We start from the raw sequence: 26,126 nt of genomic DNA, 5'->3' as shown, positions 1-26,126 counted from the left end.
ATGCTGCCCATCACAGACTACGTGTTGTACCTGCTGGGGCTGGAGAAGACAGCCTTTCGCGTGTATGCTGTGTCCACGCTGCTGCTATTCCTCCTTTTCTTCCTTTTCCGCCTGCTCCTGCAGGTGTTCAAATTATGTTGGGACTTCCGCACCACTTGTCGCAGGCTGAGCTGCTTCCCGGAGCCTCCAGGCCGCCACTGGCTGCTGGGCCACGTGAGCATGGTGAGTGAGCCTTGGTAGAGCTGGGCCGCTGAGGTTAGGAGCAGATTCACTCTGTGTAGTAGGAGATCAAACCTTAGAGGAGGCAAGCATTTGCCCAGGGTCACACGGTTGGGAGGAGGCAGAGCTGATGATAAAGTTAAGTTGGTACCCCCTGCTGGCTAACTTTCCTAATACTGGAAGCTGCAATGTAGGCCACTGGATACTGGACTATGGACATCAGTGCTCTTACTCAGAGCTGAGTGTTACAATAAAGACCTGCCAGGTTGTATGTAGCCACTAGTACAATAGCGGCTCTACAGTTACCTGGGTAACCAACTGTCCTTTAAAGAAAATTATCCATGCTGCCTAGAACAAAACAGTAGTAGTAGTTAATAATGATGATGATGATGATGATAATTTCTTTCTGTAGTTCTATATATAGCAGCAATTCCAGTGTAGCTGGGAGATACTGATGCCCATAAAATTTGGGGTATGGGGCCTAGAGTGGGGACAAGTAGCGGCCTCCTGGAGATTTTGTTTCCCTACCCTTACCTGTTAGGGTGAGTCTTGTTCTTTTTGCTTGTTTGTTTTGAAACAAGGTCTCTTTATGTATCCCTAGCTTCCTAGAACTTGCTCTGTAGACCAGTCTGGTCTTGAACTCACAGACATCTGCCTGCCTCTGCCTCTCAAACTGGGATTAAAGACGTGCACTACCATACCTAGCTACTCTCACTATTGGAATACTATGATACTATACTGAGATTCTAAATCTTTCTTTGCATTTTTTTTTTTACAAAGTCTTGTTATTATAGGCCAGGCTAGCCTCAAACTCATAAGCCTCCTGCCTCAGCCTCTTGAGTGCTGGGATTACAGACATATGTAAGCACGCCTGACTCATCTAAATTTTTGTTTTTAATTTTATTTTGAGATGGTCTCACTCTGCAGCTCAGCTTGGCCTGGGGTTCGTACATAGCTCAGGCTAGCCTCAAGCTTACAGCAAATCCTCTTGCCTCAGCTTTATGAGTGTTGAGGTTACTGTTGGGAACTCATGCCTGAGACAGAAAGAGTCTCTTTAAAAAGTGGGGAGCTAAACATAAATTGAGAGTCCCTGCTTAGGGACACACACACACACACACACACACACACACACCCCATTCAAGACATAAACATTGGTTCACATGGTGACAAACCTTTGGACCCAGTTACTCAGGATGATCACAGAACACAGATATTCATCTTGGGCAACACAGGAAGATCTTGTCTTTTGTAGCTAGCCTGACTTTGAAGTTGCTGTCTTCTAGCCTTCCTGAGAAATTCTGGATTCCAATCATTCCAATCCTTTCCTGCTCACATACCACCATGGCTCCCCATTGCTATCCGAAGGAAGGCTAAGGTTCAAAGTCTTCTGGACTGGGAACCCCAACCTCTTGACTTGTCCTGCTCTCCTCCTGTGGTCTCCAGAACTGACTTCCCATTTCTTAAGCTGGCCCCTATGAAACTGTGTCCTTGGTCCAAATATCTTTTTCTTATAGGTGAATATTCATGCTGATCTCCAAGCACATACTGGCAGAAGGCCTTCTCTGCTTTCAGTCTTTGTTTGTTTTTCCTGAGAAAAGAGTCTTAATGTGTAACCCAGGCTACTATAACTGTTATTATCTTCCTGAAAGCTAGGCCCAGCTCCTCTCTCTCTCTCTCTCTCTCTCTCTCTCTCTCTCTCTGTCTCTGTGTCTCTATCTCTCTGTCTCTCACTCACTCCACAGGGAACTCCTATCACACAGTCTAGTCTCAGACCTATTATGTAGCTAAAGATGATATTGAATTCCTGCCCTCCTGCCCTCTACCTGTCGAGTGCTGAGACAGCAGACATTTGCCACTATAAATGCTTTAGTAGTATTTTTTAAACTAATATTGTATTATTGTTTTGTACTTTGCTCTTCTGTGGCTATGATAAAACACCCTGACCTAAAGCCACTTAGGGAAGGAAAGGGTTTGTTTGACTATGCTTCCAGGTCACCTTCCATCACTGGGGGAATTCAGGGGAGAAGCAGAAACCATGGCCGTGCACTGCTTACTAGCTTGCTCCCTTTGGCTTGGGGAGCTTTCTTATACAGCTAGGATCACCAGCCCATAGGTGGTACTGACTACAGTGGGTTGGACCCTCTTGCATCAATTACCTGTAAAGGTAATTCCTCACACACATAGCTACAGGTCAGTCAGATTTGCACAGTCTCTCTATTCTCAGCCGTCCAGGTGACAAAACTAAAGAGGACATACATCAAATATTTGATAAATCCAATTCTTATTGCTGCATTTACTATTTTCTCTCTCTTTTCCTCTTTCGCTCCCCCTCCCTGTGATGCTATCTTTGAAATCCATGCTCTCACAAATACTGGGCAAGAGTTCTACCCCTGAGCCACACCCCTGCCCCTCACTAAGGGATTCTAAGCTGAATTGTCGTGTCTTTGTTGCCTGTTTCTGTCTGCCGCAGTATCTTCCCAACGAGAAGGGCCTTCAGAATGAGAAGAAAGTCCTGGATACCATGCACCACATCGTCCTGGCATGGGTTGGACCTTTCCTGCCTCTCTTGGTGCTTGTACATCCCGATTACATCAAGCCTGTGCTGGGTGCTTCAGGTAGGCTGGTTGGGCCTCAAAGGCATGAGTGAACTAAAGGCTGGGAGAACAACATGGGAAACAGGGTGACTATGTGAGAGTCTCAGGAACCGTGCAAGGCTGTGCACCTACTGGATGTCACATCTAAGTAATTTGTTCATCCAAATTATTCATCCAGATTTGGGTAAGTGTTGCTCAATTCTAGGCCATGGTATTTTCTTCATTAAGATTGTGATCTGCTCACCATGACCAAGCATTTCAGTGATCCCATGGCCATCTCTCCAGCCCCGAAAAGGGTCTCTTTATTTAGCTCAGGCTGGCTCACACCAAAGTTCCCCTCAAATTTGTGCCACCATTCTGGTTCTGTGGGGCCCCGGGAGCTTCCAGCCCTCCTGCCCCTCCCTGTGAGTCTGTCCACTTCTACCGTCACTGTTGCCCAGGCTGGACCCTGTTCCCCTTCACTGTGTTCTCTTTTTATGGAGGCAGAACCAGGCCAGGGTACAGTGCATTGGTGTGAGTCGGTGTGTTCACAAGGTTGTGCAACAGCTCACTCTTTCTAGTTTCAAAGGTTTTCATCATTCCCACAAGTAGCTTGCGCCTGAGGCAGTCTCGCCTCTGGTTCCTCCCTGCTGAACTTCCTGGCTCCCAGAACCTGCTTTCCATCTAGATGGACTTGCTGCTTCCAGAATTTTTTTTTTTTTTGGTCTGGTTTCTCCCAGTCAGCCTTTTGTCTTCCTGGTCCCTCCATACCACTGTGCTCTTTTTATGATTCATTGTAGAGATGGATCGAATTTCACTTGTTCAGCTACCCAATGGCTGTTTAGAACAAACCTGCAGGGAGCGTTCGCTCTCACAGTCCCCCTCCTCCTGCTTCTGCTCCTTTATTCCTTCTTTCTTTTCTTCCCACAACAGAATTTTTTAAAAATTTGTGTGTGTGTGTGTGTGTGTGTGTGTGTGTGTGTGTGTAGGTCAGAGGACAATTTGTGGGAATCAATTGTCCTTCAACCACGCAGGTCCCAGGGATCAAACTCAGGCTGTTTGGCCAGTGAGGCAGGTGCCATCTTACGGGCGGGCCCTCCTCTGCCTTTCTCCCCGATACCAGGCATGGAACTCAGGGCCTTGAGGACCATTGGCAAACGCTTTGCCACTGAATCCTGTCTCCTGAGTCCTTTCTAAGAAAGGCTTTATATATTTTATTTGTGTACGCATGGTTATGTGCTTGTGCATGGGGCTTGGAAGCACGTACCCTTACCTGCTGAGTCAGTCGTGGAGTCCAGGGTCTCTTGTTCACGGCTGTTGGCCAGATACCTTCACCTGTCCCCACCTCCCGCCTCACTGCAGAGGTACCACCCTGTCTGGTCTTAAATGGCTCCAGGAGATCCGAACCCAAGTCCTCACCATTGGGAGGCAAGCGTCTTACCTCCTGAATCATACTCCCCAGCCCTGTATTTTACTTTCTAAGGAATTCCCTTGCGATTTTCCACAGAGACTTAATTGTTCAGTACTCAATCTGCAAGTGCTTGCTGCCAATAAGTGATAACTGTAACTAGAGCAACACACCAGCCAACAGTTGGTTCATCTGTCAATGACACATGTGCAGATTTATGGAGTATCTCTCGGGATAAGGGGCAGGATGTCTCGGCAGTCAAAGGTGCTTGCCGCCAAGCCAGATGACCTGAGCTTGGTTCCCAGAACCCCATGGTGGAAGGAGAGAACCTCCTCCTGCAGGGTGTCCTCTGACCTTCACCTGCTTACCTTGCATGGCACTCATACACATACACGTGCCCACTCATACACGGATATATTATTAAAAATAATAAAGAAAATGAGATGGAGGGTCAGAGTGGTGACCTGTGTAGGTTTTTCATAACAAATATCAGCAGAGCTGAAGTCTGACCCCAGGCGTGGCTGTCAAGCACAGTTTTGTGTGTATGAGCATCTCTGAGCTGGGCATCATGTAGTAGCAGCCTTTCCCGAGCACTTTCCCTTGAAGTGGCTCTGCTGGTCTGGTAGAGATCGTTTTCTTTCTAACATGACTGCCATGTAAGAACAGGGAGAGAGTTGAGGATGAACTAGAGGATGGGACAGTAAAAGATCCCCTTGCGAGAGAGCTTCCTGGAAAAGGGGTCAGTAAAGCCAGGCTTTGAAGGATGTGTAGGCGTTAACCAGGTGTAGAGTTCAAGACAGAGAGGCTTGCCAGTCCAGAGGTACAGAAGTGGGAAGATTTAAGGGAACTCAGGTGCTCTGAGTGCGTAGAGTGGAGGGTGTGCGCGTGGGGAGTGGGAAATGAGACCGAGAGTTCAGAGGAAGCTGGACCAAGAAGCAGATGGGTCTCCACTTTATCCTGGGGTGCTAGGGCCAATGGCAGGTATATGAGCCAGGCAGCAGCTGACCAGATCTGGGTGTCAGTAAGACTCCTGACTAGTTTAGCCTGGATTCCAAAGTCAAGACGAGAGAGGTTGACTGTCCTGCTACCTTGCTTTCAGTGCTTCTTCCGCTTCGAAGCCTTTGGGCCTTTCCAGGATCCCTACCTCTGTGGCTCTCTTAGCACCTGGCATGCCCTCTGCGGGTTTGATAATTGACTGGTGTGTTCCTCTCCTTCCCTTTCCCACCCCACCCAGGAGCTCCCGCAGGCAGGGAGTGGAGCAGAGCCATCTTTGGATGACTGGCTTCACCTTGCATGGGCTGGGCACAGAAAGGCAGCAGAAGGGGTGTGCCTGTGTGCCCATGAGGGATGACTGTGCATGCGTTTGCCAGTGCAGGGAAGGGTGCGAGGGTGGCTGAGTCACACTGGGTGCACGTATCTCTTTCTTGGGTGCCTCTCCACTCAAACCTTTCTATGGTGTGTAGTTTTCTTTTACTCTTTGGGGGCCCACCACCCAGCTCCCACATAAATACATGGAGACTTATTCTTACTTATGAGTGGCCAGCCTTAGTTGGGCCAGCTTTTCTACTTAAATTATCCCATTTCTCTTTAACTATGTTTGCCCCTGGGATTTTTACCTTCCTTTATTTTATATATCTTTCTTTCCTTCTTACTCCGTGGCTGGATGTATAACTGGGTGCTGTACCCTAGCGTCCTCCTCTCCTCCTTTTCTAGCTTCTCCTCTTCCTCTTCTCTCTTTTAGATTTCTCCTCCTATTTAATCTCTCTTCCTGGTAGCCCCATCTATTCCTCTTCTGCCTAGCTACTGGCTGGTCAGCTCTTCATTAGACCAATCAGGTGTTTTAGACAGGCAAAGTGAAACAATTGCAACATAAAAGAATTCAATACATCTTTTCATTGTTAAACAGATATTCCACAGCATAAACAAATGTAACACATCTTAAATCAAACATTTGTGTACAAGAAGGACATAGCCATTAATCCAGCCAGCCAGCCACACATATTTCTATATATTCATCTACTCATCTGTCATTCCACTCACCCAATCACTCAATTATACATCCATGCATGCATACATGCAATTTTCCATGTATTCATCTGTTCACCCATCTGTTCACTCATCTGTTCACCTGTTCAACAACATATGCCCATCCATCCATCCATCCATCCTTCCACTCACTTACTTACTAACCCATTTTTGCCTACCCATCTTACCATTCATCCACCAGTCTGTCTGTTCACACATCCACTTACCCGCCCACCTAGTCACCCATTTGTCCACTTACTCACCTACCTACCAACCCATTCATCTGCCTACACATCCATCCATCCATCCATCCATTCATCCATCCAATCATTCAATCATTCATGTACATATCAACCATTAACCTACCACCTACCCATCTACTTATCCCTCTTTTCATCCATCCACCAATCCCACCCACCGATCCATCCACCCATCCATCCACTCATCCATCCATCCATCCATTCACCAATCCAACTATCTATTTCTCCTTTCCTTCCTTCCTTTGCTTTATTCTTTTAAAATAAAAAACAAGTGTGCATGTGTGTCTCTGTGTGTGTGCATGCATGTGTGCACACACATGTATGTGTATGTACACACTTGTAGTTCAAGGCTCAACATTTTCCAGCTAAACTTGTGAGCCTCAGAGACTCTGTTTTTACTCCCCAGCTCTGGGATCACAGGTGCTTGCAGCCAAGCCTGACTTATTTTAATTAGTTTTTATTTTCTTATTTTGTATGTGTGTTAGGGCAGGTGTGAACCACAGCACATAAGCAGAGATGAGAGAACAACTTGCAAGAGTCTGTTCTCTCCTTCAACCATGGGGATTCGTGAGATCTAACTTGGGTCTTTGGGCTTGGTGACAAGCACCTTTACCCACTGAAGCATCTCACTGGGCTGTAACTTTTTTCCCGGGTTCTGGGGATCCACAGTCAGTCCTCCTGCTTGTACAACAAGTACACTTACTCTCAGAGCCCCTTTTCCAGCTCCTGTTTTTTCTCTCATCTGTCTACCATTTGATTCATTCATTCACTGAATGATAAAGGTTTTTGGTATTTTTTTTTGAGGCAATGTCCCAGGCTGGCTTTGAACTCACTACATAGCCCAAGGTGTTTCTGAACTTCTGAACTTCCTACCTCCTCCTGGGATTGCAGGTGTGTGCCACAAGTCCAGCTCATTACATCAGCTTTGATTTCTCCGGGTTTCCTCTCTTAGCAATCTTTGTAACATCATCTACAAAGATCTGCGATTCACATTTGATGTTCTGAAACTCATAGTGCCAAATAACACCCCCATCTTTGAAGGTCTTGGGGACATGATGTCCCACGGTGACATGGAATTCCTTCCTATATCTCATTGCAAAGCTTATGATTTGCTACTTCACAGATAAACTGTAGTATTATACCAGGCTTATGTACGAAGCCATCAGTAGCAGGACGTTCACCCTGGCATCCAGGTGCTGCAGGCCACTCTGGAGTCTCTCCCCTTGAAGAACTGTTGGGGGTTCAGCCCTGGCCCCATGACCTGCCTCATTAGTTCAGGCTCAGCCAAACCTGCCATGTCTGCTTTTCTGGAGCTTCTTGGTCATCATGGCAGCCAGATCCAGTCAGAAAACTTGGTGGATGTGGGTAAAAAAAGCTTCATGATTCCCTAACCTGTGACTCGGGCAATATCTAGCTTTTGGTATGTGTGTTGGCTTGTGGGTGTGTGTATATGCATTCGTGCATGTAAAGTCCTGAGGGTATCCCAGCTGTCACTCCTCATGTGCCTTCCATCTTGTGTTTTGAGACAGGATCTGGCTTGGAGCTTGTGAAGACTGGTTGGCCAGTGAGCCCCATATACTTCTTTTTACCTTCACACGGCTGGGATTATAGGTGCATCTTAAAAAATAAATTAACTTTTATTTGGTATGTCTGGAAGGGAGAGGAGGCACTAAAGTGCCGTAGTACATATGAAGAGGTCAGAGAACAACACTTGATTCTCTCCACCTTGTACACACCAGAAGAGGGAACCAGAACTCATTATAGATGACTGTGAGCCACAATGTGGTTGCTGGGAGTTGAACTCAGGACCTCTGGTAGAACAGCCTGTGCTCTTATATTTTTAAATATAAGGAAGCCCAGCATTCAGGACCAATGAGGTGGCTCCGTGGGTAAAGTCAATTGTTGGCAAGCCTGATGAACTGAATTTACTCTCTGAGACCCACATGGAAGAGGAGTACTGACTCCTACAAATTGTCCTTTGACCTCCATGTAAGTGCCAGGCACGTGTGTGCTCACACACACACACACACACACACACACACACACACACACACAGATAGATAGATAAATACATACATATATACATGCAGATTTTCTAAAACTTGGGTTTCTTTTGTATTTATTTTTAGTGTGTGCATTTGTGCACGTATGTATAAGTATGCACTTTATCATGTATGTGGATGTCTGAGCACAGGTTGTGGGAGTCAGTTCTCCTCCTTTTCCTTCTGAGTCCCAGGAATTAAACTCAGGTCATCAGACTAGCAGGAAGCATCCTTACACACAGAGATATCTAGCAGGCCCTTTCCTTTTAGTAAATCTATTAACACAGCAGCCCAGGTTGGCCTGGATCATATTGTGCACGTAACTGAAGCTGCCCTGAAATGTACAGTGATTTCTGGCTTAGTGTATCAACTGCTCATATTACAGGCATGCAACACCTCGCCCAACTCAGGGCTCTCCCGCGAGAGCAATGGGGAGCCATGGGAGGTGTTTGAACAGGAGAGGCTTAGGTTCAGATCAGCATGTTATAAGATTTATCAAGGGAGGGCTGGAGAGATGGCTCAGAGGTTAAGAGCATTGCCTGCTCTTCCAAAGGTCCTGAGTTCAATTCCCAGCAACCACATGGTGGCTCACAACCATCTGTAATGAGGTATGGTGCCCTCTTCTGGCCTGCACCACAGACAGAATATTGTATACATAATAAATAAATATTTTTAAAAAAGATTTATCAAGGGATGGATGTGAAGGTGGAGAGAGATAGGAGGGCAGGAGCCCAGAGAAGAGGCCCAAGGAACTCATAAGCAGAGGTCGGAACTCAGTCTGGGATCACCGCTGCCTCTTCTCTCTCCACAGCTGCCATTGCGCCCAAGGATGAGTTTTTCTACAGCTTCCTGAAGCCTTGGTTAGGTGAGTGCCACAGGGAGGAGGGTGATCCTCACTCAGAGCAGTGGAAGGAAACCGGTTTACTTTGCAACTTTGCAAAGTTGGGTGCTAGCATGGAGAACAGGCAAAATGGCTGCCTTCCCCCTCCATTCAACCCCAACTGGTTTTTATATTTCTTTTCTATTTATTTATGTTTGTTGATTTATTTTAGTATATTGGTGGTTTTTCCTGCATGCATGTCTGTATGAGGGTGTCAGATTCCCTGGAATTGGAGTTAGACAGTTGTGAGTTGCCATGTGGGTGCTGGGAATTGAACCTGGGTCCTCTGGAAGAGCAGCCAGTGCTCTTAACTGCTGAACCATCTCTCCAGCCCCAGGTTTTTATATTTCTAATGTTTCTCTGCCCTTTGGATTTCTCATTGGCTAAGTTCTTCAGGGAGGTACTGTCATTCTGGTGTCTAGCATTGTCCCTTCCTCAGATTCCTGTCCCATAAGTTGAGGACAAAAAGGCTCACCTGTTGTGTATCTTGGGACTGGAGACTCCCTCTGCTTCTGACACAGGGGCTTAGACTTCCTATACCTTTCAGTTTTAGGATAAATTGAGGTCACGTACAGCAGGCACTGGCAGGCAGCTGGGGAAGATGTGGGAGGAGGTGGGGTTGCCCCCTGACTTTCTGTCATTTTCCAATGGACTCTAAACACACTTCATATTGAAAAGGGAGCCAAAATGGTTGTCTTTGAGACAAGAAAGTCAGGGGGGGAGTGTATGGGGTTTCTTGGAGGGCTTAGGTCAGGGAGAGGAGTGGTCTCTAGCCTTTGGTTTTCTGGGTTCAGGGGATGGACTTTTGCTCAGCAAAGGGAACAAGTGGAGCCGCCACCGCCGCCTGCTGACGCCTGCTTTCCACTTTGACATCCTGAAGCCCTACATGAAGATCTTCAACCAGAGCACAGACATCATGCATGTGAGTCCCAATACTCATCTGGGCAGGCCTCAGAGTAGAGGGGCAGTGTCCTTGCCACACCTGAAATGGGTTGGCAGTGGGTCCCCCTTGCTCCTGTCTGAGCAGCTGTGGTCTGCGGTCTTCACGGTCTTCACGCCTGGTGGCCTCGTGTTTCCCTTCCAGGCTAAGTGGCGGCGGCGGCTGGCAGAGGGCTCGGTGACCTCCTTCGATATGTTCGAGCATGTCAGTCTTCTGACCCTGGACAGCCTTCAGAAATGTGTGTTCAGTTACAACAGTGACTGTCAGGAGTGAGTGTGACCCCCCAGGGTAGGTGGGGGTGGAAGGAGAGCTGGACCCTCCCTGCTGTGAAGCAAGCTTGGCTGTGCACCCTGAACCTTGTTCTTTTTCTTCCTGGTGGCCCCCAAGGTGACATCACCTCTCTAAGCCTCCGTTCTCCTATAAAAAACGATCATAAAAAAGGATCAAGTGAGATTTTGGTTGGGTGTGGTAGTCCACACCCGTGATCCATAATTGCAGCATTTGAGAGGTTGAGGCAAAAGGATCTTGAGTGTGAGTTTAGCCTGGACAGCTTAGTGAAGCCTCATTTCACAAACCCCACAGAGCTAGATGGCACACACCTTTAAACTGAGCACTCAGGACACAGAGGCAGGAAGATTGCTCTGAGGTAAGACCAGCTTGCACAGTGACCTTTAGGATAACCTAGGCTGCATCTTGTGAACCTGTCTCAAAAGCAAGCAAGCAAGCAAGCAAGCAAAAACCTCATATAAATACATAATTAAGGAGGTAAAATGATGTCAGCCAGTGTCCTCACACTTAGTGTGGATGCTTAGGAAATGCTGCTCTCCCTTCTTCCTCCACAGAGAGGGCACAGCACAGAAATGTCCACCTCATTCTTTCTTTGATTCCTACCTCTCCTTCCTCTTTTCCCTCCTTCCTTTCCTCTTGTCCTTTCTATCCCTTTTCTTCCCTCTTATTTGGTCTTATCCCCTCTCCTTCCTCATCTTCTTTTTCTTCATCTTTTTTCTGTATTGCTATTTTCCTTCATCCCTATCTCCCTCCTTCTCCTTCCTTATGCCCACTTTTTTTTCCTCCTTTAAAATATATATGAAAAACTTTGTTTATCTTTTAATACTATGCCTTTGTGTCCATACATGTGCAGGCATGTGCACATGAGTACAGGGGGCCATCGAGCCTAGAGGTGTCAGAGGCCCCGGAGCTGGAGTTACAGGCAAGCTGTGAACTGTCCAGCATGGGTGCTGGGAATTAAACTTTATTCCTCTGGGAGACTAGCATGTGCTCTTAACTATTGGGTCATTCTTCCATCCCATCCTACAGGCTTTCACACAGTACCCAGGGTGGCCCCTTGATCATCCCTGATTCCCCCTCTTTAATGCTGGGATTACAGGAGGGAGCCACCACCCCTAATCCTTTGCTGAACAAAGATGAAAATATCTGATTTTGAGAGATGCTCTCAGGATGAAACAATGTGGCATCTTTCCTGGCTTGTAAAAAGCATTCAGTGAATAGTTGTTGACTGAACTAATAAAATAATAATCACGTAGGTTTGTGATTTCCCAAATATTCCTTATGGGACTGATTGTGCAACTCTGAAGTAGAGTGCCTCTTATGTAGGAGGCCCTCGGTTCCATCTTTACTCTTGCGCAATGAAATATAATAAGCCAGGAACAGGGCTTAAGAGATGATCCAGTGGTTACAAGCACATGATGCTCTCGCACAGGATGGGAAATTTGGTTCTCAGCACAAATGATGGGCAAGCAGTTAATAAACCACCTATAGCTTCAGTTCCAGGGGTATCTGGTGCCCTCTTCTGGCCTCCAATGGCACCTGCATGCATGTGGTGAACACACTCTCAGATCCCTACACGAGCTGGCTGTGGTGGCAGAAGTCTGTAATCCCAACCCTTGGGAAGCAGATGCAGGAGGATTTCTGAATTCAAGGCCAGCCTGGTTTACAGAGCAAGTTCCAGGACAGCCAGGGCTACACAGAGAAACTCTGTCTCAAAAAATCAAAAAAGCAAAAGCAAACCAAAATAAAAACCCCACGGGCTGGAGACATAATTTAGTGATTAAGAGCACTTAATGCTGCTGTGTAGGACCCGGTTTGATCCCTAGCACCTCCCTGGCAGTTCAGCACCATCTGCAATTCTAGTTTCGTAGGATCCAGCTCCTGTTTCTGACTTCTGAGCGCACCAGGGACACATATAGTGCACAGATGTGCAAGCAAAGCACTCATACACATAAAATAAAAATAAAAGAATAATAAGACAAAACCCTTTAAATAGAATAAGTCACGTGGTGGTGCAAACCTGCAATCCAAGTACTTGATGGGTAAAGACAGGGCAACAAGAGACTGTGTCTCAAAAAAACACAAAAAGACTGGCGATATAGCTCAGTTGGTAGAGTGCTTGCCCAGTACACGCAAAACCTTGCAGTCCATCTCCAGCCACACACACACACTCACACAGAGAGAGAGACAGAGACAGAGACACAAAGAGAGAGACAGAGACAGACAGACAGGCACACATACACAGAGACGGGGAGAGAGACACACACGGAGAGACAGAGACAGAGAGAGACAGAGACAGACACACAGACACACAGAATACAGGGACTGGAGACATGGCCAAGCTATAAGAGCACTTGCTGCTTTGAAGAACTCGGCATTCAGTTCCAAATACCCACGTGGCAGCTATCAATCAACTGTAACTCCAGCCTCAGTGGATCAGACTCCTTTTGGTCCCTTCACGCACTACACACAGCTGGCGCACAGACATAGATCCTGGCAAAGACTCATATACATAAAATAAAAACAATTTAAAAAATAACAAAATAATACAGAAGTTCTGTCTGTCATTATGCAACGAAGACGGGGCTCATGCATGCCTCTGGGCCGCGCGGGTGGCTCACTGCCCTTCTCTCTGCAGGAGAATGAGCGATTACATTTCTTCCATCATCGAACTGAGTGCTCTGGTGGTGAAACGCCAATACCGCCTGCATCACTACCTGGATTTCATCTACTATTTCACGGCCGATGGGCGGCGCTTCCGCCGGGCCTGCGACACCGTGCACAAGTTCACCACTGAAGTCATTCAGGAGCGGCGGCGGGCGCTGCACCAGCAGGGCGCAGAGGCATGGCTGAAGGCCAAGCAAGGCAAAACCTTGGACTTCATAGACGTGCTGCTGCTAGCCAAGGTGAGGCTGGGTAGAAGCAGGCTCCTGGCTCCAAAATTACACCCAGTGCTGAAAAAAAGATTCTCAGACTCGTGGGGATTACAGTTATGAGCTGCAGTTCTTCTACAAGAGCAACAAGTGCTCTTAACTACTGAACTATCTTTCCAGTCTTTTTGTTTTCGTTTTTCGAGACAAGGTTTCTCAGTAGCTTTGAAACCTGTCCTGGAACTAGCTCTTGTAGACCAGGCTGGGCTCGAACTCACAGGGATCCGTCTGCCTTTGCCTCCCGATGCTGGGATTAAAGGCATGCACCACCACCAACCAACACATTCCAATCTTTCTTGTTTGTTGCCTCTTCTTTACTTTTGAGGCAGTATCTTATTTAGCCAATACTAACCTCAAACTCTTTGTGTAGCTGAGGATGACTTTGAATTTCGGATACTCCTGCCTCCGTCTCCCTAGTGCTGGCATCACAGGGATATGTCACTTAGCTTCTTGTGTGGAATTTTGGATACAGTTCTGGATTCCAGCCCTGACTCAGAGGGTATCTGATTGATATCATCATACCCTGGTGCTCATAAGACCTGATGACAAAGTTGCTGGGTATCCAGCAGGACAAATGGCTGTCAGGAGTTGCTCAGTCAATGCAGGTGTGCAGCATGTAAGAGTAAACGGTGGTGTGCAAATATGACGGTAGCTCTTGCGGAGATTTAAGTCAGCTCCAGGTAACTTAGAATAGCTGGGTATGGCGACACAAAACCCCAGAACTTGGAAGGTTGAAACAGGAGGATTGAGATTTGAGACTACTCTAGGCTATGTGACCTGCGAAGAAATGAAGAGGAGGAGAGGGAAGAGGAGGAGGGCTGGCAAGATGGCTAGAGGTTAAAGAGGCTTGTCAGCAAGTCTGATGGCCGGAGTTCTAGCCATAGAACTCACGTGATGGAAAGAAGAACTGAAAATTGTTCTGACCCCATAGGCGGTATCTCCCAGGAGAGGCTTGAGAGGCAGGTGTGTCTAGGAAATACACAGTCCTGACTCCATCTGCAGCAGCAGCAGCAGCAGCAATAACAACAACACACATACGCACACACTCCTAATCACTTAGTGAAACTGTATCTGGTAGTTTATGTAAATGGTGAAATTACCTAATGCATTTCTTCCTTTTCTTTTTACATTTATTTATTTGTTTATTTATTTCGTGAGTACATGAAGGTGTGTGAGCATGCTGTCATAGTGAAATTACCTAATGCATTTCCTCTTCTTCTTTTTACATTTGTTTATTTATCGAATCTATGAAGGTGTGTGACCATGCATGTGCCACAACATGGATGTGGAGGTCAGAGGGCAAACTGTGGGAGTTGCTTCTCTCTTACCATGTGGGTTCTGGGGATCGAACTCAGGTTGTCGGTAGGAGACACCTTTATGTACTGACCCATCTTTCTGTCACCCTCACTCATTTTTTGAACTGTCACATAATTGTCAAGTGATGCCTACATGAACTCCCTTTGACATTCCTTCCCCTTTCAAACCTTTCATCGTTTATAGTAGGTTGCATCCTTCACTCTACTTGGAGTATTTATTCCCTGTTTAGTTTCGGAGAGGGGTGGATGGGAAGCCAGGCACAGTGGTGCACAGAAGTGCACGGTCCTTGGGTGACTGAGGTGGAAGGAAGTTTGAGATGAGTCTGGGCTGCATATGGAGTCTCAGAGAGAGTGGGGTAGAAAGGGCGAGCTGAGGATATGGCTCATCAGGTAAAGATGCTTGCTACAAAGACCGATGACCTGAGTCAGTCCCTGTGATCCACATGTTCAAGGGGGAAAGGATTCCAGCAAGTTGTCTTCTGATTCTCTCATGTGCAGCATGTTGGTGTGTGCACGCAAGTACACACAAATGTGAACACACACACTAAATAAGTAAATATGTATGCACACAACAAATAAATAAATGTAAAAAATAGAAATAGGAAAAGAGGAAGAAAGACAAGAAAAAGGTAAATGCAAAGAGGTAGGTCTTACTTTGGGGGTCTTCTAGGTTGTGGGAAGTGGGGTAAAGTGGGCTCAGCATCCTCCAAATCTGACTTTGGGGGACCTCTAGGATATGGGAAGTGGGGTAAAGCAGGCTCAGCATCCTCCACTGCCATTGCAGGATGAAGAGGGAAAGGAATTGTCTGATGAGGACATCCGGGCAGAGGCTGATACATTCATGTTTGAAGGTAAGGATGCCGAGTTAGGCGGAGAAGTGCGGCTGTCCTCCCGGTTTGGGGAACACCCCAGGGGACACTGTAGTCTGCCTGGAGGTGGCAGCTTTACCATACCTATCTGCCACAGGTCATGACACAACATCTAGTGGGCTGTCGTGGGCACTGTTCAACCTGGCGAAGTACCCGGAGTACCAGGAGAAGTGCCGGAAAGAGATCCAAGAAGTCATGAAAGGCCGGGAGCTGGAAGAGCTGGACTGGTCAGTTGGGAGGGTCAGGAGGATTGAAGGGAGGAGTCTCTGCTCTATCACTTTCGGGTTATGTGGCCTTAGACAAGGCCCTTAAGCTTCCAGAATTCCAACTAGTAACATAGGGCTGACCGTGATGCCTACCCCTTCTTCCGTAGTTCTCAGAACCACTCCACCTAGCAAACATCCCTCAAATTCAGTGGCTTGTGGCTGGCATTTAGTTACCACTTTACCCGCAGGTGATTTTTTTGTGGTTATTGAGCCCCGTTGTATGGAGTGGAGCTACTTCCAAACTGTTGTCTGGATTCAGGTTTCTTCCAGGAATCTCTTCATTCTGCTAGGATCCAGTGTTCCTCTGGGGCTTGTTCTTCTCAAAGATTCCAGAAGTGTAAAAAAAAAAAGTTATGCATGCACCAAAACATTGTGGAGGAGGCAAATCCCACGGTGAAACTCAACAAGAGTGGGGCGAGAAGGTCCCAGTGGCCTGAGAATATGCCTGTAGACACATTACTCTCTGGGAAGGGATGTTTCAGTTTGGCGGCAGTGGCATGCCAGGGTGATCATGTTTGCAAGGAGAAAGTGCAGAAGAGAAAGCAGAAAGACAGTCTTGAGCTGTGAGCTAACTCTGAGGGATGCAGAGCAGAGCCCTGTGGCCAGGCGTGGTGGCACACCGGCCATTCCAGCCTTCAAAGGCTGAAGCAGGAAGAGTTCAAGGTCAGCCTTGTCTACACATCGTGTTTGAGGCCAGCCAGGGGTATATGAGTCACTGTTTCCAAAAAAAACAAGAGGTCTGGGAGATGCTGTAGTTGGCAAAATGTTGCCTTATGAACATGAAAGAAAATCACGCTAAAAAAAGCTGGTGTTTTAGTTATTGTTTTATTGCTTTAAAGAGACATCATGACTATGGCAACTGTTATAAAGGAAGGTATTTGACTGGGGCTTGTTTATAGTTTCAGAGTTTAGTCCATTTCCATCATGGCAGGAAGCATGGCAGCATGCAGGCAGACATGGTGCTAGAGAAGGAGCTTAGAGCTCTGTAGCTCAATCTATAGACAGTAAAGAGAGAGACACTGGGCCTGGCTTGTGCACTTTACGACAGCCACATAAAGCTTCTCTGGGGCTGGAGATACTGCACAGTGGTTAAGGGGTCCTGAATTCCAATCTGAGCCCTGAGCAACTCACCATTGCTTATCATTCCAAGTACAGGTGATATGGTGCCCCCTTCTGGCTGTCATGGGCATCTGCATACATGTGACAGATACACCCAAAATTAACCTGTTAGAGTTAGGTGTGGTGGCACACAAGTCTAGTCCTCGAGGCTGAGACAGGAGGATTGCAGTAAGATCGTGATTAGCTTAAGCTATATAACAAAACTTTGTCCCAAACAACGCAATGCACACAACATGCATGCACGCACGCACAAGAAAGAAAGCGTTTTGATTTTTAAAAAATGAACTAATAGTTATAACTAGTCCATTTTGGATTTCTGAGTACAATAAACTATTCTGAAATTGGCAATGAAACAGAAAATACAACAGATGAAATCTGCAAAGGATGCATACAGGCTGGTAACTTGCTCCTGCTCTTAAGTTCCCAACTGCTTTGGTACCTCCTGTGATTGGACAACAATTCATCAATGCTAGGTTAGGGCTGGCCCCAGCAGCCAGCCCCATTGCTTGCTGTTTCTTTTGTCACTGTTCTGACCGGTTGATGATCAGATAAATGTATCTGAACCTAGGACCTCATATATACCAACCAGTTGGACTATCACTGAGAAACATTCTCGGCCATCTTTTCCTTTTTTGTTTCTATTACATTTATTTATTTATTTATCTAACGTGTGTGCACGCATGTGTGTATTACTGTATACATGTGGATGTTGAAGGGCAACCTGCAGGAGCTGGCTTGCTCCTTCTCCAGGGACTGAATACAGATAGTCAGGCTTGGAAGCAAGCTTAACTCACTGAGCCTTCTCACTGCCTTCCTCTTGTTTTTGTTTTGTTCTGTTTTAGGACAGGGCCTCACTAACTAAGTTTCTTGGGTTGACTTTGAACTCACTCTCTAGCACAGCTTCCCAGCTAACTGGAATATAGGCTTGGTGGTCAGATACTTTGTATCCTAAGAGTTTGTTATGAGGCTTGAGGTCACAGTCAGTGCCTTCAACAAACCAGGTTCAAATAGGCCATTCTCAACTAAAGCAGCCAAATTACTAATGGAAAACAGAAAAAGGAGATTTATTCAAAGTGGCCACATTGGGAAAGGGAGGAGGTAGAGGACAAAAAGTAACAGTGTTACTTTCTCAAGTCCATTTTTGCGGCCTGAAATGAGGTTAACGTTTAAGGAGAGGCCAGGGTTATATATATGTAAACAGCCCTGTCAAGGTGTGGTTCCACCCAGGATTGGCTCATCACCGTATGTACTGTAAAGTGATCGAACTGTAAGTCTCTTCCTGGGAGAGAGATTCCCTCCTGGGTGCTGAGCCTTTACATTCTCCCCTTTCCTGGCATTAGATCCCTGGAGGAATTCCAGTTTCCTGGACTCCATTGCTTGAGTAATCAGATCCTCAGACTGAGAGGTGCAGGGTCTCTTCAGAACATCTTTCTTCCTTCCTGGCCAGTCACACTCCTGACACCAGCCTGGGACACTGCAGACTGCAGAAGCTGTGGGGCCATGGCGGATCTCTGAATTGGTTCTACGAAAACCATTCCTGTGTGTGCATGCGTGTGTTCGGGGAATTACACGTGTGTGCGTGCGTGTGTTCGAGGAGGAGTCACAGTTCCTTTCTCTTCAGGGACGACCTGACTCAGCTGCCCTTCACCACCATGTGTATCAAGGAGAGCCTCCGCCAGTTCCCACCCGTGACGCTCATCTCTCGCCGATGCACCGAGGACATCAAGCTGCCAGACGGGCGCATCATTCCCAAAGGTAAACCATGCTCCGGCATGGTTTACAGGGTTCCAGCCATGCCTGCTGTGGGTGCAGGACCCCTACGATGCCTGTGTGTCTGTTGCTAGTGATGCGGGCGTCTTAGTTTCATTTCCTGCCGATGTGACAATATACATAACCCGGCAAGAGCGATTTTAGGGGTAAAGTGTTTGTTTGGTTCATGATTCCCAGTTACAGTCTATCATGGTAGATGGATTAGGGTATTGCAGCCACAGACAAAAGCAGAAAGCAAGGAATGACTCCATGCATGCCAGTGTTCAATTCTCTCCTTTTTATTCTGTCCAGGTCCTAGCCCATGAAATGGTACCACTCACACTCAGTGCGTCTTCGCACCATAAGTAATCTAGTTAAGATCTTTTACGGGGGCTGGAGACATGGCTCAGTGCTTTAAGAGCGCTGGCTCCCAGGACCCATATGGTGGCTCACAACTGTCTGTAACTCTATTCCCAGAGGATCCGATACCCTGTTCTTAACTCTGTAGGCACCAGGCTTGCATGTGATACACATACATACATGCAGGTAAAATACTCATACACACAATAAATAAATAAACAAACCTAAAAATATATAAAAAAGAATAAAAGGGCTTGCTATTATTGTAGAGGACCTGATTTTAGTTCCAAGCACCTTGTTGTGAGCCAGGGTATCTGACACTCACTTCTGGCCTCTGTGGGCATCTTCATACATAAGTCATACATAAGACACATACATACATACAAGTACATATAAAATAAAAATAAATTTTGAAAAGGAAAACTTCTCACTGGCATGACCACAGACAAGTCTAACGAGGCAGCCCCTCACTGAGACTCCTTTTCCAGATGATTCTAGACTGCAATAAGTTGATATAACTGGCAGGCACAGAGGGCAACCTGGGTGTGTGTGGAGGAGGTAGATGTGCCTGTAGCCAGAGTGGAGAGGCCTGGACCTGGGTGGGTGCTAATGGTAGAGGGTTAGTTTCTTTAAAACAAATTATTCTCATTTTATTATTACTACTGCTACCCCCTTTTTATTATTATTACCACTACCCCTTGTGTGTGTGTGTGTGTGTGTGTGTGTGTGTGTGTGTACATGCACATGTATGGAGGTCAGGACAGTTTTCAGCAGTCAGTGTGTGTGTGTGTGTGTGTGTGTGTGTGTGTACATGCACATGTATGGAGGTCAGGACAGTTTTCAGCAGTCAGTGTGTGTGTGTGTGTGTGTGTGTACATGCACATGTATGGAGGTCAGGACAGTTTTCAGCAGTCAGTGTGTGTGTGTGTGTGTGTGTGTGTGTGTGTACATGCACATGTATGGAGGTCACGACAGTTTTCAGCAGTCAGTTCTTTTCTTTCACCATGAGTTCTAAGGTTTGAAACCAGGTCCTCAGGATTTCACAGCAAGCATTTCTAACCTGCTGAGCCTTTTTAAAAAAATTCTGACCCAGAAGGTTAGGTTCATTCAGTAGCCATCTCTCTCCTGGGAGCCAAGCTATATTTGGGGTGATGCTTGGGGCTCAGACTGAAGTACCACCCAGTTTCCGGAGAGCTGCAGTAAGCTCCACACATTCCTGTCCATGTGGCATCAAGGATGGCTTGAGAAGCCCAGGACAGAGGGAAGACCTCATCCAGGGAAGAAATGTGGACAGCCATTCTCCAAGACGTAAGACAAGTATGTTTATGGAGCAGAACTTCAGGGTGCAGGTGGTGAATGAATGGCCTTGAGGGCCGAGTGCAGGCACCTGACTCCATCCAGAGGGCAGAAGAGCCAAAGGAGGAGCTACATGTAGAGTGAGCATTGCTATACCTTTGAGCAGAAAAGTCATTCTGTATGGACAGTCAGGTGATGGGGTTTGCTAGAGAGAGGCAGGGAGAACAGACATTGCAGCAAATGTTTTCAGAAAAGGACGGACAGGAAGTGGTGGTAGCTGGCGGAAATCTCTCCCTGACTGCAGAGAGAATCAGGAGTGTGTGTGTGTGTGTGTGTGAGCCTCAAAGGCTCCCTTGGGCCCCACTGATTCCAAATGTCTCTACAGGTATTATCTGCCTGCTCAGTATCTATGGGACACACTACAACCCCCTAGTGTGGCCTGACTCTAAGGTAAGTTCCTCCCTTTGTCCTCCCGTGGCCGTGGATCCTTCTCGGGGCTGGTTGCAGGAAGGAACTGGCCCTCCCCTTCCAGAGCTGCAGTCAGTCCTTGTTAGGAGGTCAACAGTCACTGAGCAGCTACAGGCTGCCGGGCTGTGTTAGGCCTCCGTGCTGGTAACCAACCAGGACACCGTCTTAGCCCTCAGGGCAGCAAGCCAATAGATAAGATCACTTTGGGAACTGCTAAACGCTCTAAGAAAGGAAAAACAGGTGGGATGGGGGCATTTCCCTCAGGGGATCAGGAGAGGTCCTGAAGACAAAATACTGTGTGAGCTGAGAGGCCCAGTCCAAACTCAGGAAAAAGCAAGTGCAAAGGCCCCTGGGGTAGAAAAGAGCCTGGAAGCAGGCACTTTACCACAGGAGATAGGCATAGCTAAACTGTAGTGTCGGTAGGCTGGAACAGATGGCCCTGAGGTGTTCCAGCTGCAGAGGCCCTCAGAGGTTGAGGTGCAGACCAGGTAGTTGGGCCAGTCCCCAGACTCACCCAGGCAATTCCTCACTAGGTGTACAATCCTTACCGCTTTGACCCGGACATCCCACAGCAGCGCTCCCCACTGGCCTTCGTACCTTTCTCAGCAGGTCCCAGGTAAGGCTTCTACTGACCTGAGATGTTGCCACAAATGGGAGGGACTGGGCCAGTGTCAGGTCAGGGGTATCCTCCAAGGAAGTAGAGACCAAGCCTCACCCACAGGTAATTTCTGGCAACACAAGTCCCTTTATACCCTTGGCTAAACCAAGGGTTCGGAATCAGATGGCAATTCCATCCTTGAGGACAGGGTACCCCTCCTGTATGTTAGCCCGGGTTTTTGGACTCACACATTTCTTACAGCTCTGTGATACTGTCTTCGGTTCTACAGAGACAGGAACTGAAGCTCAGATAAGGGTGCTCATCCATCAGGATGTACTATAGTAGTAGGTTTGAACCTTTGACTCCAGGGTTGCAAGTCCTAAGGATCCTTGCCTCTCATTTGAACCCTTCCTGCAGGAACTGCATTGGGCAGAGCTTCGCCTTGGCAGAGATGCGAGTGGTCGTGGCGCTGACACTGCTGCGCTTCCGCCTGAGCGTTGACCGAACGCACAAGGTGCGGCGGAAGCCGGAGCTCATTCTGCGCACGGAGAACGGGCTTTGGCTCACTGTGGAGCCTCTGCCCCCGAGGGCCTGAACGTGCCGGGCGGGGCCCGGCGGAACCCGGGGTTCAAGCTCCGCCCACTCAGGCCTAGACCACGCCTCCAAGGGTCTGGGTCCGCCTCCAGGATCTTGAAGGCGTAGACTAAGCTCCTCGAAAGTACAGGAGGTTAAAGCTTTGTGGAGGAGCCTCTTGTTGGTGACGACCACGCCCCTCAGGACAAGGCCCAGCCCCTTGGGATCTGATTCCTCCATTTGAGGTCAAAGTCCCGCCTTAAATTACCCTCATTCACCTATCAGCGTGAGGGACTCAGGCTAGGCCCCGCCCCCTCGGGCTTGGGCCACGCTCCCAAGACGAGGCAGATCAACCTGGCCCCGCGGATTCAGGTTCCCAGACCTGACTCACAGAACCTTCCTTAGACCTAAGACTCAACGCTGGGACTGGATTCTCGTCTTACCTCCGGCTTCGCCCAGGTTAGCTTCTAAACTGAGGTTTTAGAAGCTGGAGCCTGGGGTTGCAGCCCTGAACCTTCAACATCACCTTTCTAAGACTCGCACCTATGCGGAAGGACTGCACAAGCTGAATCTCAGGACTTTGGCTGTTTGCTTTGTTGTTGTTGTTGTTGTTGTTTTTTGAAACCCGGACCCTTACAAACCCCCTCCTTCTTGGTCACCATCCCTTTGCTGAGTTTTCTCACTTTTTAAGAGGAAAAGCAAAGGGATGCTTTCACCTTTCACTTCAACCCATCCCAGATCCGGAGCCCAAGATGGGGAGGAGGGGTTCTTGGCGGTTGGGAAGTGACTGGGGGAAAGCTGTTTGTTCTCGAACTAAACTCGGATTTTGGGGGGCAGTTTGTGCGCTGTTTATATGGTCAATAGATTGCAAATTAATTCAATGTCTACTGTCGTGGGGTTGGGAGCACAGACCAGCCTAGTGCCTACTCTCGTTGGGGAGAAGCAGATGTTGAACGAACAATTATACATATCAGCGATTTATTTGAAACCTATGACAAGTGCTTCAAACACGAGACCCTGGTTCTGCGTGGATATGACCAAGGTGTGGGGGCCAGGGGAACTTTGATGCTGAAGATTGGAAGCTGGTCAGGAGTGAAGAGTCACAGGCAGAGGAAGAGTGTGGGCAAAGGCCTGGGCTGGGGAAGACCATGGAGAACTTTAGAAACTCACACCAAGCAGAGCTGTTTGCGTCCATCTGGGTGGTGGGAGCAGAATGGAGGAAGGATAGTGGCCAGGGAGCACACAGCAGCAGGGAGTCATGGCAGGTGTGAGCAGGGACAGGGAAGGACATGGCTAGATCAGGCTTCGTATGAAGGAGGTATACTATGAGTTAGGGTCCGGGGAAAGATAGAAATTAGGCCCAGACAGGATGGCTCTGGATCCGGGTAGTTAGCTAACTGTGGAACTAAAAGGAGGGAGAAGTAAGGGAGGCACCCACGCCTGACTGAAGGAGCCAGGCCATGGAGTAATTGCTGACATGCAGAATATTAAAGTTGGAGGCAGTGATGATATTGACAATATCAGTTCATCCAATATTAATAGGCATCTGTTAAGAGCCATGCATACGTTGGGCCTCGGCGTATGTGACATTTAGAGGGCAAGGTGATGAATGACAACAGATAAGTAAAGAGACCAGCATGTTCACTAAGCACCCTGGAGGATATTGTCTGGAGGATACCTTCTCTTGTGAGAAGAAACGGGGAACCACAGAGGGGCCTGAACAGAGGTGGGACACGATTGGTCAGCTGCTATGTTGAATGAACTCTTCAAGAGGCAAAGGGGACCGGTCAGATGGAGGTAGCTGTGTTGGTCCTGATGATGATTGAATCAACATGGTGCTATAGAGGGGATCAAGGTGGCAGGATTCTTGGGAGGAGCGACCATTCCATGAAGGAAGTTCTGGCAGGTTTGCCTATGTGGGGTTCAATAGAAGGTGGGGAGGCTCTAGGTTTAGGCTCAATCTCTTGGCGAAGTAGACCTGCCAAAGGCTGACTGACATAGGGGTTGCAGAGCAGAGCCGATGTCTTGGTGAGATCAGGGTGTCAGTTTTTGAGATGTGAAAGAGGCCCTTTGTAAACCGCCTTGGCGGGTCACTCAGTCTAGGGTTGTAACCCGCCTGGCAGGTCAGTAATTCCAGGGTCCCGGAGAGGCGCTATCTGGAAGATATGGACGAGAGAGAAGAAGGAGGCCAAGCTAGGTTTGTCGAAGCCTCCGTTTATTAGAGTCATGGTTACAGCTTATATAGGATGAGGAATTTGGGGGGCAGGGGCATGGGCAGGAAGGAATCTTGCAGCGGTGGTTCCAGCCGGTTTCGAGGTCCTTGGCCAGGAGGTTACGATCGGTCAGGTCACGATTCCTCGGTCACGAAGTTGCAAGTTGACACTCCTAGTTCTCTAGATAATTGGAGTGTGGGGCGGGTTCGGCTAACAGATAGCTCTCTATTAACAGATAATTGGGTGTGGGGTAGGCTCTGTCAATAAAACAATTGTTAGGGTGTGGAGCTCTTTGCAAACTCCTCAGGGTGATGGTTCCTGTAATGATTTTGGGGGAAATGGCTCCTGACAGCCCTTAGATGTGTGCAGTGTGGGAATCAAATCTAGGGCCTTGTGCATGCTAGGCAAACACGCTACCACTGAGTTGTACCCCTGTTGAATAGGCCTTGAGCCTGAATGCGGATTCCAGGCTGGGACATACATTTTGGAAGTCTACGTGTTTAGATTACATTTCAAGACTTAGGAAGCTGGGCTTGGTGGCACATATCTTTCATCCCAGCACTCCAGAGGCAAAGGCAGGTGGATCTCTGTGAGTGTGAAGCCAGCTTGGTCTATACAGGGAGCTACAGGACAGCCAGGACTATAGAGAGAGTGTGTCTGAAAAAAAAAGTAAAGACGGAACTAAGGGCTGGGGCGGGACTGTAGCTCGTTTAGCAGAGCACTACGCTTGCTCTAATGTGTGTTTGAGCTCTTGTGTTTGATCTCAGCATTACAAGAAACATCACCCCCCCCCACCCCGACGAAGACCATGTGTGTGTCCTTACATTTGCGTGTGCATGTGAGTGTACTGTGATGCTCACACACACAGGTGATGAAGCTTTGGAGCACTCCACAGTTACTGTCCGAATGAGATTTGGGTGAGAGCTAATTCTTCCTATGTGCTTGGCAGAGGTGGACATGCACATCTAGTTCTTGTTTCCTTGAGACGGGTTTCCACCTGGGCCAAGCTAGCCCTGAACTCCAGATGGAAGGACTATCGTCACTTGGTTCCATTGTCTTTCCACAGGCTTTCATTTAATCCAGGCACCGCTCCACAATTTAGATGACTTCTGATTATTTCGTTTAATAGACGCTGAAACTGAGGCCCCAAAGGGAAGCAACTCACTAAATATCCTTATCTTGGGGTCTCGGAGCAGATCTTCTCCTGTAGCATCGTTCAGGGTTCCTGTCTGGTTGGGTCCCTAGGCCAATGTGCAGCGGTGTCTGGAAGATCCACTCAATTGAATTTGAAGACAGTGGCAGCGCCGCTGTGTGTCCTGGGGCGACCCCTGGTGGCATGTTGTGGGATCGTCGGCCCGTGTCCACTGTCCGCGGTACTAGTGGGTTGAGCTTCTAAACTGGCCGACCCGGGTTCTACCTAAGCCACGTGACCTTCGGTGGTGCTGTTGCTCCCACATCGTCGCCACAATGAAGGGGCTTCAAACGCGCATCATTTTCCAATACCTTTTTACTTCTGTCGTGTGCAACCGTATCACCCTCCAGTAACATGGCAAAACAAAACAATCACAAACACTTGGTCTTGGGAGCCAATATCTAACTTTGGTTGGGCCGCTTCTTAGAGGTGGTTGTGGGCATCTGATTGCTCCTCTCTGCGGCTCAGTTTCCCTGGTACCATAAGTCTTACCATTTCATAAACCCTGTGAGGGTGAATACATGAGAGGAGGAAGGGAGGGA

At 47.8% G+C, this 26,126-nt stretch overlaps 1 protein-coding gene across 1 annotated transcript; it reads left to right on the top strand.

Moving 5' to 3' along the window:
• Positions 1-22,245, top strand: LOC121432418 (cytochrome P450 4F22). Its single transcript, XM_041630385.1, has 12 exons — positions 1-222; positions 2,690-2,834; positions 9,339-9,392; positions 10,202-10,329; positions 10,492-10,616; positions 13,274-13,541; positions 15,666-15,732; positions 15,848-15,977; positions 18,757-18,890; positions 20,926-20,990; positions 21,542-21,624; positions 22,024-22,245. The coding sequence occupies exons 1-12, from the start codon at positions 1-3 to the stop codon at positions 22,199-22,201; spliced, it is 1,599 nt and encodes a 532-aa protein (XP_041486319.1). The 3' UTR covers positions 22,202-22,245.
• Positions 22,246-26,126: the final 3,881 nt, after the last annotated feature.

This window comes from Microtus oregoni, unplaced genomic scaffold (genome assembly GCF_018167655.1).
Source record: "Microtus oregoni isolate MIOR12 unplaced genomic scaffold, Mior012 000034F_ref0000314, whole genome shotgun sequence".
NCBI classification, from domain to species: domain Eukaryota; kingdom Metazoa; phylum Chordata; class Mammalia; order Rodentia; family Cricetidae; genus Microtus; species Microtus oregoni.
Note: the sequence above shows the minus strand (reverse complement) of the source record. Positions and strands in the feature narration are given on the sequence as shown.